Source organism: Anabrus simplex, chromosome 7 (assembly GCF_040414725.1).
Source record: "Anabrus simplex isolate iqAnaSimp1 chromosome 7, ASM4041472v1, whole genome shotgun sequence".
Classification (NCBI taxonomy): domain Eukaryota; kingdom Metazoa; phylum Arthropoda; class Insecta; order Orthoptera; family Tettigoniidae; genus Anabrus; species Anabrus simplex.
Window position 1 is genome coordinate 113,935,524 of NC_090271.1, and position 15,452 is coordinate 113,950,975.

Here is a 15,452-nt window from a genome sequence, read left to right on the forward strand (position 1 = left end):
CGTATTGTAGAGACGCGTGGAATGTGTATTGCCGCAAATTTTCAACGAGTTCCTTTCGATATTATGATGCCAATTTTAAGTTAATGGTTATTAAACCTGCTGAAATAAAGCATAATTTTACATCCGCAAAAAAATACGGTACATTCATATGATTTTACAAAGCACTTTTTAAGCCTGATTAAAATTTTTGAAGGAAAAAGTAGGGGTCGTCTTCGATTTGGAGAAATAAAGTAATATATATTTTTCAGAATGAAATTAAACACACACTTTCACGTAGTGTCGGATTTCGAGAAACAACAAACAAGTAAGCCGTAGTGTGGATATTATCTGCGAAAACGTAAGTTTTTAACAAACTGATTACCATTTCATACTGATTTTAATGTGTGTGGGAGTTTTCTCGACTTTACAAAAAATCGGATATAACGACAATTCGCTATATCGAGTAAATTTTTCGCCGTTATGAATTCTCGGTATAATGGACTTCTACTGTATGCCCATTTCCACATCTCATCAAGACTGTGAATTTTGAATTGTATCTACGTTCTTGAATACTACGAAGAATTTTTTTTGCTAGGGGCTTTACGTCGCACCGACACAGATAGGTCTTATGGCGATGATGGGATAGGAAAGGCCTAGGAGTTGGAAGGAAGCGGCCATGGCCTTAATTAAGGTACAGCCCCAGCATTTGCCTGGTGTGAAAATGGGAAACCACGGAAAACCATGTTCAGGGCTGCCGATAGTGGGATTCGAACCTACTATCTCCCGGATGCAAGCTCACAGCTGCGCGCCTCTACGCGCACGGCCAACTCGCCCGGTGAAGAATATTTTAAGACTACTTCTTCTCGTATATTCCTACAGCTTAGTGAACTAATTTCTTACAACAAACGTGTTTTCAAGAAATTCTATAAACAATTTTTCATAGTGTCAAACTTATGTTATAAGACCATCTTTAAAACAACTGTGTTTCAAATACTTTATTCTGCACGTGATATGGCTGAAGATGACCTTTAAATAGGTCGAAACTAGTCCCATTAAATGTTTATTTAATAAACACTATTATTTGTATTAAAAAGGTGGAATTACTTGCTTATTATTTTATTTGATTTAATCAAAGTTCAGTACGGACCCATAAAATGAAATTCATTTCTATAGATCAAATTAGGCTGGAAGGAACTTTCTCTTAAGTTTTGCGGTGGACCGTATTTTCTGACAGAATATTGATTTGAATGTCAATATGGAACATTGAAATTAATATTCATAATTTTATTTATTCATATTTATTGAATCTGTAGTGATATGCCGTTTGAGTGCGAGCGGGCAATTGCCTCGAGTTATTGCTCTTGAGGGAACGGCCGTGGAAAGGAAGAGTTAGATGGATGGGAATAACTTGCTTTTTATGTGTTGGAAAACTTGTTTATTTGTGGTTGAGAATTTATATTTATTACCTTGTTGAATAAGATGTTTTTTTTCTTTCTAAAATTACTTTTAAGATTGAAGTTTTAGAGAATATTTTGGAAAGCTCCCTTGTTAACTATTTGCGTAATTTCTAAATCTTGATCTATGGAAGGAAGTGCATGATTGTATTTGGTCAAATGCTCAAGAGAAAGTTATTTCCAGCTTCATTTGATCCTTAATCAGCATTTTTCTTCATTTTTTAACAAATGTTTTCACCATAGACTTTCTAATGTTCATTCAACAAGAGGAGTTTCCAATCTATGAAAAGCAAAGCTTGGTGAAATATGACAGTTTAACATGTTCAATATATTTTAATGTGTTAAATATATTTCAGTTAATAACCAGATTACTAGCTGAAGATGGCCCAAATAAGGGTCATAACATGTTCTAGTCTTTAACATGGCTATTTATTTTTAGTGAACAGAGAAGTTCCTATGAAATGTACAAGATGTACTATACCCCAATATTAATATATGCATCAGAGACTTGGACTTTGACAGCAAGAAATGAAAATAAAATTCAGGCCAGTGAGATGAAGTTCCTGAGGAGTATGGTAGGGAAGACAAGGAGAGACAGAGTAAGAAGAGTAAAAGGTCAGAAAAGAGATAGTTAGAAAAATTGAGTGATAGGATGGAGAGAATAAATTGAGAGGTTTTGGACATGTTATGATGGAGGACGGAAGGATACCAAAACAAGTGTTGGAGGCAAAGATAGAAGGAAAGAGGAAAAAAGGGAGGCCCAGAGCAATATGGATGGACTGTCAAGAACAGTATAAGAAAAAGAAGATTGGACTGGAATATGGTTACTGAAGAGGACTGGTGGAAGGAAAGGCAATGGTGGAGAAGTGCCGACCTGGCAGGAGCTGGACAAGGGGAAATGAACCCACAAAAATAAATTCTTCTGAAGAATTTTGTACAAAATGATAGCTTGCATATGGATTAGGATCATAATCGTGAAGTTGACTAGCGTGGTGCATATTTGTCTTGTAATAGCAGAGTTATTGATATGGAAAATGTCATGAAATTGCTTACTAATGAAGACAAAATTAAAAATAACTCGGTAAATGGACTGGCATCCACACTTTTTAGTGCGTAGAGGTAGTGCAAATGTTGAAACTTATTATATAAATATATGTTGGGGGCCTTCTTCAGTAAAACAATTTAATTAAAATATTAAAACATGACCATATGTTCATGGAACATATGATGACTAGCTAAAAACATTAACCTTTTTGCTGCTAATATTGTGAGTGACTATCAGAACCCTCGGTGCTGAATTATTTTTAAAAAATGTAATGCCTCAAAATACATGAAATATATGAAAAGTGTGCAAAAATGATAAGATATTTCATATGAACTGGCAAAATAATTCCAGAACAGCTTTCAGTTTTATTTTTTCCACAAAATTCAAGAACAGAGAAAATCAGGATTGTCCATAGGAGCCAATAATACTCTTTCCAATGAAATGTACGATATTCCTCTTTCACAAGTGCTAATTTCTCACCAGATTGCACAATGCTCTTTCAACGATTACGAATGTGAGACATTTTAGCTATTTTTCAAATCAGGGTTGTCCATAATAGCCATAGTACTCACTGGTCATCTTGAATAGATCAGGTATGACTAATTATGTCCTAATAAAAAGCAGTCAAAGAACATTTCATTGTTTAATAATGTAACAAAAATTAAATTTAAGTCAGGGTTGGCCAAAATAAGAAATGTAATGAAAACACTAAATACTAAAATATCCACTCACATAATTTACACCAAATTGTTTCATTATTTACAGCAGACACTCCAATGTGTCCGTTTGCAAAACTTCACTAATGTGTGGTATATTTCGAAGAAGGGGTGAACACAGAGCGCTAAGTCACATTTGACGCACATGTACCGGGTTTCTCGCCTCTTCTTTTCGCGTGTTGTGTTGAAGCAGACATAGCAGCATCTTGTAGGAAATTCCTTCTTTGGAGTAGGTTGTACAGGGGATGGGAAATGTCTCTCCGTCAGTCTTGAGTGGTTGGTCACCAGATGTAGGACGTCCTCTTTTACTGGTTTGTCTAGAAACGTGGTACTTCTGGATGAGTTCCCTTATAAGCTGTAGCTGGAAATATGCTAGATATGTTCTGTCCAGTTTTGACATTAAAGAAGGCATGAGAATTTAGAACAGTTATGTCCAGCTGGTGGAAAAAGAACTTTTGGTACCATTTCATTGACTTCTTGATAGAGCTGAACATCATGTCTGACCGGTCAACAAAACCCATGTACTTGTTATACAGTAGTCAATAACGCAATGGGATTTCTCTACAGACAGTCTTGTCTGTCTTCTTCCCTGTAGGTCTCATGTTGTCAGTATGTCGTGTGGTCAGCATACAAACTTCCCTACGGTCGAACCACCTGATGGCAGTCACGTTAAGGCGCGTCCAGACTTGTAACAGAACATCGTAACGTAACCGCGTCGCGCTCCTGTCTGGACGGTACTGCGTAACCTCGTCGCGCAACCTTAGACCGCAACATGAACGATACGGAACGAGGTTCGCTGCGTTCCACTGCTTGTCGGTTTTCCCGCGTCACATCAAAGAGCTGCGCACGCGGAAGTTACAGCAAGCTTGGACGTACACAGGACCTCGGCGCGTAACACACATTCGCCTCTGTCTGCTTGATCAGTAAAAATGTTGTGGACCGAGCAAAACACACTGCATTTTATTGAAATATACAGAGGTAAGGAAATGTTGTGGCTAACTGGCCATCCCAGGCATTTCAACAACATTTTAAGGAATGACCACTTTCCCCATCCACTCCATTCTCCGGTTCACTCTACATATTCCCAATATCCCCATCATGCTGCACAAAATAATGTTCATCAGCTGCCGAACCCATCACATTTTCAAGGTTACACCGTTTCAACACCCACTCCTTCAGCTTCCTTATCCTCGCCGAATACTACTACTACACCCAATTCTCCTCACTCCAACTCCAGTCTGTCCACTGAGTGAAATACAGTAAGCAATTCCCACGATGTGGATATGGATTTTCAGGACTTGATTAGACTTACAAAGTAGTGTTTCTGTGTTGAATAAGCAATTAAAATAGATAATGTTTGATGTATGAAACATAGAATATCCCAGCAATAAATTCCTTACTTACGTTTGTATTTCCGTTTAGTGCTTCAATCAGAGCTTGACACATTCCGGTACGATAACACTAATCGACTGTTTGGAAATTTGGAAAGATACTGCAGACTAGTGTTTGAATCACCGGTTGCTAGAAATCGTACTGTCACTGCCAGTCTCTCTTGCACCGAGATAGCCTCTCTGAATGTGGTATCCTTCTTAGCAACTTTAGGCCCTATCAAATTGATGAGGTGGGATCTCTCGCTGAGTCTGAGGAAAAAGCCAACTCTGGAGGGTAAACGGATTAAGAAAGAAGGAAAGACATGTATTATTATTATTATTATTATTATTATTATTATTATTATTATTATTATTATTATTATTATTGAATTTCTAATATGTTTTCATGTAATAAGATACGTATTTCCATTTCATTGCTGTCATTTTTATTCAATTAATGTGAGTATAGCTATGAAGTATAACTTAACCTCTACAAATGATGTTATGGCAGTAAATACATTGCAAAAATTATGTTGAAGATAACTACATTAATATTTTGCCCATGTAAATTGTGATTTATTGCACGTTTCTCTTCGTTTTCAGACTGTACCCCGCTGCTAGTCCAACAACTACAACAGCTGTTTGCCTTTCCTTTATGTTAAAACGAAATGCTATCAAACCTTGCCAAATCAATTCAAATCTTATCAAACCTTCAGCAATGTTGAACAGTCTTTGACAAGATTTGACAAATTTCTTGTGAAATGTTGAACTGACAGGAAAATGTAATGGTGTACAACACGCATAAGACAGTGGTATTTCCTGCCCCAGAAGTTCAGGCGTTGTTATAGATTAAATTTATGAATTACTTATAAGTTTGCACATTCCCGAATGTAATAGAAAGGCATGGAGAGGAAAAGTAAAAGAAAAGTCTGCAGAGAATTACGACTTTCTTTCAAAGACGAAATGTGTATTTCGGTCAGTTCAGTCACTTCACCGTTCTAAAATCTTATATACTGTAGGTAAGGGTTATTCTGACCGAAGGCAGGTCCGAACCTCCGCAGAGGTGTTCCTGAGCCGGAGTTTACGTGCGGTAGGGTGGCCAGTTCCTTTCCGCTCCTCCATTCCCTTACCCCCCCACCAACAGCGCGTGGCGACCCATCCACCTCCTGACCACGCCCAATGTTGCTTAACTTTGAGATCTTACGGAATCCGGTGTTTCAACACGGCTACGGCCGTTGGTTTATATACTGTAATAATATAATATTGTAAAACTAAAGTACAGAAAACCGTCGTCAGGCCTGAAAATCGCTGAGCAGGGTCGGCTACAGTCAATCACTTGTTTATTTTCACTTGATGAAAAACGTGTTTAATAATTGTTTTACTATGCTTTCACTACCCATATTACCGAGCGAGTTAGCCGTGCGGTAAGGGCGTGCAGCTGTGAGCTTGCATCCGGAAAATAGTGAGTTCGAACCCCACTCTTGGCAGCCCTGAAGATAGTTTTCTGTGGTTTCCCATTTTCACACCAGACAAATGCTGGGGCTGTACCTTAATTAAGGCCACGGCCGCTTCCTTCCCACTCCTAGGCTTTTCCTATACCATCGTCGCCATAAGACCTATCTGTAAAAAAAACCTACCCATATTGAAACATTTAAACCTCCGACTTGATTGCCTAAGCAATAATACCCTTGCGCGGAACTCGAAAACAAAAATCAACACAAAGCGTTGGAAACGGAAACGACGCCTTGGTCAGGTTTAGCAAGTAAAATGTTTACAACGCCCACTAACTGTCTGAAACTTCATGTCAGCCAGCAAATTTGAACCACCATGTGTAGTTCTACATGAATATAGCCGAGTTTGCCAACATCGCCTATGTTTCCGTTTAGTTGCATAATGCAAATAAATATAGGCTGCTGCAGCTAAATCCATCTTTCAAAGCTGCACTGTCTCAACTGGCGGAACGCTGGTAGGTTACGCGTTACGACCTGCGGCGCGGGGTAGAAAAGTTTACCTCGCAACCGCGGTGCGTAACATTGCCCCGTTTAACCTTGGCGCGCGACGTGGTTACGTTACGGAGTTAGGCGCGCATGTCTGTACCCGCCTTTATCTTGCACGTAATAAAATTCATTTTAGATTCGTATTGACTTTCAGAAGGCCTACGATTCAGTAGATAGTCACTCTTCCAGGCACTCGCTGAACTGGGACTAGATAAGAAAACCTTAAATCTAGTGAAAGCAACTCTTACCAACACTACTGCCAGAATCAAATTCAGAGGGGAACTGTCCCAGAGATTTGAGATCAAAACAGGTGTTAGACAAGGGGATGGCCTATCTCCAATCCTCTTTAATTGCCTACTTTAAAAAATCATTCGTGATTGGACGAAAATGCTACAGGATGACTCTGGATTGAGAATTGGCTACAAGAAAGACAAGTTAACAGTCAACTGTTTAGCCTTCGCAGACTACCTTACACTCTTGGCATCCAGTGTGGAGGAAGCTATCCATCAACTATCCTCTCTCGACCACATAGCAGCTAAAGTAGGGCTGAAGATCGCCATCAACAAAACACAGTTTATCACCAACATCAAAGATGCACCCAAATCAATCCCACTGGGGGACAAAACAGTACAAAGGACTAACTCCTTCAAATACCTAGGAGAATGGATAACCCCAAACATGAATGAAGATCAGGCCATGAACAGCAGATGCATCAAATTGGAAAATGCCTACCACCTATGTAAGAGTATGTACAAATCCAAATCCCTCTCCCTTAACCTCAAAATTAGGCATTACACTACTGTAGTGAGACCGTCAGTACTATACGCCTCAGAATGCCTAAACATGGTAAGAAAAGGGCAACTTAGAAAACTGGAGCTGAAGGAAAGGAAGATCCTGAGAAAAATCATGGGCCCCATTAAAGAAGGCAAGTACAGAATCAGGCACAACAACGAACTGTACCAACAATTGGAGAGCATTACAACATCTATGAGGAAGAGGAGATTGAACTTCTACGGTCATGTCATGAGAATGGACAATCAGAGGCTCACCTCCAGAATCTTCCACACCATCTCTAGAGGGAAAGCGACTAATGCCAAGTGGGCAAGACTCGTCAGAAAAGACCTTCAAGAATTGGACATTGCTCCCAGTGAAATTTATGACAGGAATAGGTACAGAACGTTGATCAGAACATCAAACTCTCTCCAGTCACTAACAGAAAAAACAGTACGTCCGGGAGGAGGTGTGAAATGGACTCAGGAGCGAAAAGACATTCACAGTGCAAGAATGAAGGAGTACTGGTCAAAGAAGAAAGCTGCTAGAGATAAGAACCACGTGGTCCATAGCAGGCCCAAACGGAACTAAAAAAAATATTGTATTGAATAGGTGGAGCATTTAAAAAAATACATATTGATATTTTAATAAAATCATGTTATCTGTCGCTTTTGATTCAATTCAGTTCTTCAATTTTGTATAAATTTCGGTATACCCCTCCTGTTTTTTTCTTACGGTACCACATGTGTTAGTTTTGTTTTTGTGTAGGTGATCATCATACAGTTGTGGACTTGAGTACCAGTTATATATTCACAATGCATGTCCTTTCTGCAGGTGCCTCTCAATTAGCGTCAAGACAACTGCACCTGATACCCCAAATTCACGTTCAGGATTTATTTCTGTTGTTGACCCTGTGTAAACAAAATCCAGCACATATCCGGACTCACAATCGCAGATAACAAATGTTTTTATTCCAAATCTGTCTCTCTTTGATGGGATAAACTGTATGAATGAAAGCCTGCCTTTGAACAGCATCAAGCTTTCATCAGTGCAAATATTTTCGAATGGTGTGAATGTTTCTCTGAATTTGTTTCTGAGATGGTTAATTACAGGCTTTTATTTTATACAGTCTGTCACCTTCAGGCTGACTGTTCTTATTGAAATGTAACAACCGCAATGAAAAGATACTTGTCTCTAGACATGTAATCCGAGAACTGCAGGGTCATTATTAGAGAATCAGTTGACTAGTATTCAAGAATTGTAAGTTTCTTCATTTTTGCCATAAGCATTGTCACGGCAAAAGAGGTACAGTTCTTCAGGTATGGTTTCCCTCCATTTCTGTAGCCGTGAACTTGGAGATTGTGGCATTGTTTGCATAACAAATACAAAAAACTTGTTTGTTTCAACTGGTATATGCTTCATAATTTCTCGTGAAAAGAAACACTGAAATACGTCTAAAGCTGTTGGTTCATTATGAATCACACCGAATGATATACCCGATGAACTGTCATCAAAACTGTGTATTACAGATTTAAAATATTACCCATGTGCCATTGAAATAAATCGGGTTCAGAACGAATTCTTTTCCTGGTTTGTGGAGCTGGTACTTGAGGCTCAACACTATCACTGTCACCACTGTCACTAGGACTATAATCACTACCCAAATCACTGTTATCTGAGTACTCATCTTCTGATTCCACGAACCTGCTACGCTGGCTTAGCAGGGGGAGAGGTGATACTCCCATGTGGCACGTCCCAGGTGGCGGATAGGGGGGTCCTAACCGGCTTGCTGGCGGACTTGAGGGAAATAAAATACCGTATTTACGCGAATAATCCCCGCCACCGAATAATTCCCGCATCCTAACTTCAGGAAAGCTGATTCCTTAAAAATGCCAACATTGACTCAAATAAAACCCGCACCCAATTTCGTGCCTCAATTTTTTTTAACGCTTTCCCTCCTGAAAGCGCCCGACTCTTCACTTTGCCTTCCGGTCCTTAGCGCCCGAAAGCGCCAGGCTGCATTATCTGCACACTTACACGAGCTATGCGATAGTTTTTTCGTTTTCTTCGGCTTTGAAGTGTTTGAGGCATGGATGAACACGCAGTACGATCTACAAGGCTTAGAAAATGAAAGAAGAGCGATAATCTGTATTGACGCTGCCTGGGAAACGGTCTTGAACTTCCGTGATCGCGGGACAGCTGTTTCGTTTGTAAACATGGCGGGATTGAATACTGCGGATATTGAAACTGATCTGAATATAGGCGACGAAAGTGACACAGAATCGTTGAGTATGGGTGGAGGTGAATTTTTAGTGAGGGAATAACGTATCAACAAAGATAATTAGGGTGATAACAGTGAAGTGAAAACAGATATCAAGAATTCGGGCCTGGTTGCAATGCCACGGCATTGCAGTTAACACAAATATTTGGTCTCGTTACTCCGAATGATTATATGGATGATGTTGAACCTGTTCGTAATTTCGAAAGAGTTTTATGAGAAATATATATTATTTTTGACATATGTTAGGAGGAGACAAACTATTCAGTGAGATAGCCACTTGCATATATATCAGTGCAGCATTCAAACACACATTCCAGAAACATAGATACAGAATGCGAAAACACTTGCTCAGGGGAAATAGAAGCTGATATACAGTATACATTCCACTTCCAGAATCACGCGGTTATTGGTTTAGAAGGATTCATACAACATGAGAATGTGACAAATGGAGCCGACCTTTGTGTCGAGTACCAAGATTGGGGGGGGGTTTGAACCAACAACCTTATGACGCAATGAATACTGAAAGGGATGTGATGGTATGTTTTCTAATATTATTGAAAATTTGAATACATTGTGATCAACAGTTTTTCTTATATTTAACTTTTTCTGAAACAGTGTGCTCTGCGTCATTTTTTCCTAAATAATAGGTTGAAATCTGGCGATAAGCGGACTGAAAATGTGGACGGGAAAGGGTTAAAAATATGCGGGTATTATTCGCGTAAATACGATACCTCTCGCGGACCAAACACACCCCACCCTGTGGGTGGGGGAGGCAGACGAAGAATTCACCCACGGTATCTCCTGCCTGTTGAAAGGGGCGACCAAGTGATGATCCAATTAGAACCATGAAACTACTTGTAATTAGTACCATCACGCAGGGAACACCATGGGTTGCATTTACTTGCGCGTACTACCACTATGTTAGGTACGCAATAGGTTTGTGATTAGTTGTGACAGTGTGTGAATCAGGTGGGTCCTACTGTACCTGTGATTTGTACCCCTGTATGAGCGACACCATGGTTCTGCCTTACCTATTTCAGTTCCCACTATGTGAGGAATTCCACGGGATAGTACGAGTCCCTGTGGTTAGTCCACTTATGTGAAGAGCGCCATAGGTTTGCGTTGCCTGCAAATAGCACCGCAACGTGTGAAACACCATAGGTCTGTGTTACATGTGCTCATTACACTACCTGTGAATAGTACCATAATGTGTGGAATACCGCGAGTCTCCGCTACTTTAGATTAGTACCGCAACATTACACATAGCATGGTTCTACTTTCCTAGCAATAAATACCATTATGAGGGGCTGTTGACCTGGATTTTGGACCCGTTTCGACTATAAACATAATCGATTCAGCATCGTGCGATAGAAGAAGTCCCTTGGTCAGTAATACTATTGTTTTGTGCCAGCTTCTGTGCATGTGAGGCATTGTGCGTCGGATCCACTGATCGTTTTAAATTCATATCCGTCAATTCATTCTTCGTCCTCTTGCTTTGAATTCTGGTCAGTGGAAGATTTTGGACTTTTAAGTTGTCATTTCATTTCGTCTCATTTCGTACCATTAGGGTCCGATGACCTCGATGTTAGGCCCCTTTAAACAACAAACATTAATCAATCAGTCCTCTTCCAATTCAAGAGTATTCACAGATTTTATAAGTTCGAACTCGGAAAGAACACGCCGTCCGCTACTTGAAGCCATTTTCACAAACCCTGGACACAGGTGCTTTGTGGGGCTGCCAGACTAGGTTGCGCACTGAGCTGAGTGCATTACTTCAGATATTTGACCTCGTATAACGTTAAAATGCAGTCTCAGTTTTGAATGATGATCCATTATGCTGCTAAAAGATGTAACTTTTTTCCAGCCAAGTTTGAAAAACAAAGGATACTCCAAAGGTATGTTTCCTTTTCAGAAATTTAGCTAAAGTTACCGACAAGATATCTCGGGCGCAGCAAGGACGTGACGTATTACTGTACCAGAGTTATCTCGGACGTAGCACTGTAAGGGTTAAAAGGTTTGCTGTGAATGATAAACATGAGAGAAGGGCACAAATATCAATTCTGTTTGTTATCTTTGTTGATTGAACAAAATTAATAGACTTGCAGTATAAAATTAAGAAATGGGAAGTTACTGGTATGTTGTTTGGTGTGCGCAGAACAGTCACAAATTTCTCTGTTAATATTTTTCAAAAGGTTTTGACTACCTACTAATCTTCAACAAGAAATACCATATCAACTGCGATTTTGAGAGATTCACACTAAATAGTACCAAATCATCTGTATAACTTAATAAATAAAAACCATCGAGGGAGGGGGTAGCTGCCCAAAAATTAATAAATATTGTAACATTTAAAAAAATTCCAATGAAAATTAAATATATTTTCTTATTGTGGATTAATCAGTAGGTTTAACCTTCGTGGTTTTCCAAGTACTAGGGTAGCTATCATAAGTGGATTTTCTCTCTATGGAAATGAAGGTCCACGATTTTAGTAAATAGAAGCATTTTTGTGATACATTTGCTTCAAAATTCGATTTCAATGTAGAGATAATTATTTGTAGAGGGATGAGGTCCTAAATCATTTCATAAACAGTATGTCAATATGTGTGAATATATTTTTTTAATGTGTGATATTTGCATAAATCTCATTTTTTACCCTCTTAAGAGTTGAGTTTCTGTTTTCACTACAGGTGGAGAGGTTTTGGAAAATCATATTGAAATTCTTTGACATTTCTTACATTTCAGGGTGTTGGTCCAACAGCACAGCGGGCTGCTATCATCGCTGCTGTTGAACTTCCTGTGTATGACCTCTGTAAACATCACTTAATGGGCACCTTCGGAAATCATATTTCCAATCATTTCATGTAAGTTACTCCTGTTTTTCATTTTAGTCCTTTACCTTGTCTGTTTTCTTCATGAGCTCATAATAGGGTGAGATGTGCGTTGTGATAATGAGACTAAGCTGAGCCTTTCAATGGTTCCTTAGTTTGGTAGCTTTCCTGCATTACTTTTGTCCAGACTCTTAATAGCTAGTTCTTTCAAACTGGCTTCTTAACACAATTGGCTATTTGTTCACCTCTTATGCATAACTTTTCAGGATTGAATTCTGATTCTGTTTCCTGGATTTGAGGGTACACTTAATTGTAAGAAACTTGTATTAGTGGATTTACTGGTGTGCTACAAAATCTCATCCAGTGCAAAAGTATGGCATTCCAGAGTCTCTTAAAGCTGATAGCAGTTGAAAGAACATAAACACATATCGTAATCATCATGTTTGGCTTCTTGGCTGAATGGTCAGTGTAGTGACCTTCAGTTCAGAAAACTCTAGGATACCTGGTTGTGGATTCTGATCTTAAATGGCTAACTCTCTTGGCTTGGAGACTGGATGTTTGTGCTGTTCCCAACATCCCTGCAACTCGTACACCACACATAACATGCAATTTCCCGTACATGGCAGATAGTGACTATCCTCGACAGAGGGTCTGCGTTACAAGGCCTGCACCAGACTAGTAATAGCCACATAAAATTATCATAATCATAATTTGTGTTCTCCTGTAAGCCCAAGAAAGTTTGTAAAGGGTAGGCCGTATTTAATTTGTGCTATGCAGTGTTCTTGTTTGTTCCTCTACTTCCTCATTCACTAGCAGTTTGGATAACTGCAACTTCCTTCAGCAGCACAAAATACAATCTTGATACTGAATGTCAATAATAATAATAATAATAATCAGAAGCTTATCCTGCTGAAAGTATGAGGAAATAATTATTTTAATTATTCAGATACTATTTTTGAGTAGAGTATTCCATAAGTGAACCAATCAGATCTCCAATCTGCATTTTTTTGAAACACAGTCTATTTATTTTAAATTATAAATGGTTGGTTCAGAAAGGTATGATTGAGATATTTCATTGAAGTTTAATCAAATGCTTAAGTAGAATTTTTTGCTAACTTTCAAACTATAGTTAGGTTTTTGTTAATTAGCGATAAAACGAAAAATCATATTTAGAGGTGAGGATTGTTTTATTTTCATGTATTTACGTTAACCGAGAATGAATTTAAATCATGAAATAATGCGAACCTTGTGAATATCATCACAAACTGCAAAATAAAAATGTTTTTTATAAATGTTTTCCCACACCACTCCAAGCATTCTTGTCCGCAAAGTGATTTTTGGTGTAAATTCGAGAATGATTGATTGATTGTATTGTTTCATCAGTACTACGATATATTGTCGATAGTTTTGTTACACGTCAAAATACTGTAATTATACCAATGGAAAACTACTGCAAACACAGAAAAGTAGCGCTGTGGCTGCTGGTGAACAGCTGTTTTCTTGTGGCTGGCTACCTCCAAAAGTTAATGCGATTGTTGTTTGAATTGGGAACTATGTTTGCCTCCTATTACATCGATAGCAATGGGAATGTAATTCGTAGTAGGGAATTCTGTATAATTTAATAAAAAGTGCACAAATTGTATGTTGTCAAAGCTAGTGTGTTACTTGCAGGAATGACGTAGTGACCATGTTTGTCAAACTTGGCATTAAGGAAAGATGGCATGACTTAATTTTAATGTTACGAAAGGAATTCAGACATAAATTTTGCGTGTGGTTACGACTTTATACCAGCGTGTGACTACAGTCAACTGTCTAATAACTGTGTGTTACTGGGCATCACCAAAGTAGGTTTAAAAATGCCGAAGATGGCAGTTTATACTGCGGACAGACTTAAGGAATATAAGAATGAAGGATTTGTAATTTCTTCTGGTATTCTTATGTGCAAATATTGTGATGTTAGATTATCACAGGAAAGATGCTTTAGACAAAACATTGTAAATTGGAGAAGCATTCAAAACTCGGAGGACTTTGCGTCTTGAAGTTAAGTGTTCTTAGAGTGGTTATATTGAAAGAAATATTGGCATATGCTAGTCGCATGAAGGATTCGAAAGAAGAGTTTAGTTTGGACACTACTACTACTACTACTACTACTACTACTACTGCTACATTCATGAAAGGTAATATACCAGTAGAGAAACTTAGACAATCCTGCTATCCGTACTTGGGTGTAGTAAGTACAGTACTACGTTTGCAGAAGTGGAGATTTATCATCAGCAAATCAGATTTGTCAGAAATACATCCCCATGATTGGTAAAAGGAGGAAGGTAGAAATTAAGGAAGAGCTAAAAAACAAAGGTATGTTTCTGCCATGGTATGAAACAACTGACAAGAATAGTAGGTGTTATTAACATCCAACTTCATGTATCAGTATCAACTGGAATGAACACTCATCTGACTGCCTCTGTTCAAGATTCTGCCAATAGCGATAATATGCCTATGCTACACTTTGAATTCCTCTTTTAAGAGTCAGGGCCTAAGGACCGTGGATCTGGTCCCTTGACATGCACCCAAGAAAGTGTGTCCTATAGAACTGCTCCAGTTTAAGAAGAATGCCCCATTTTTTAAGAGGATAGAGTCTCAACAGTTCTAACGGGCTCACAGGATTTACCTGACTGCCATCAAGAACTAACTTCATCAAGAAGATTATGTGAACATGAAATGTTCCAGAGATCCTCATGGGATTAAGGCTTGCAGATCTAGACTATGCAACTGTTGCATTAAAATGTGTGGTATCCATGTTCAAATGTGGATTCTGAAAAGTAGTTTTCAAACTATAGTTTCATAATAAGTGATAGGAGGCAACGATTGACAACTGCAAATGTTGAGACACCGACCATGATTTGCTTTCAATGATTTCAGTACAGTATTCAGATAAAACTGAAAAAGTTCACTTGTATTAATTTAAAATGTGTTTCGTGATGCTCCATGGAGGTGAATATAAAATAAATGAG

The 15,452-nt window shown here is 38.7% G+C and overlaps 1 protein-coding gene across 4 annotated transcripts in view; it reads left to right on the top strand.

The window, feature by feature from the left end:
• Bmcp (uncoupling protein Bmcp mitochondrial) overlaps window positions 1–15,452 on the top strand; it is a 122,455-nt gene that overhangs the window by 66,394 nt on the left and 40,609 nt on the right. For all 4 annotated transcript variants that reach the window (XM_067151258.2, XM_067151259.2, XM_067151260.2 and 1 more), the window contains one exon: window positions 12,356–12,474. In XM_067151258.2, the coding sequence (XP_067007359.1) occupies window positions 12,356–12,474 (119 nt within the window). The remainder of the gene's footprint in view (window positions 1–12,355; window positions 12,475–15,452) is intronic.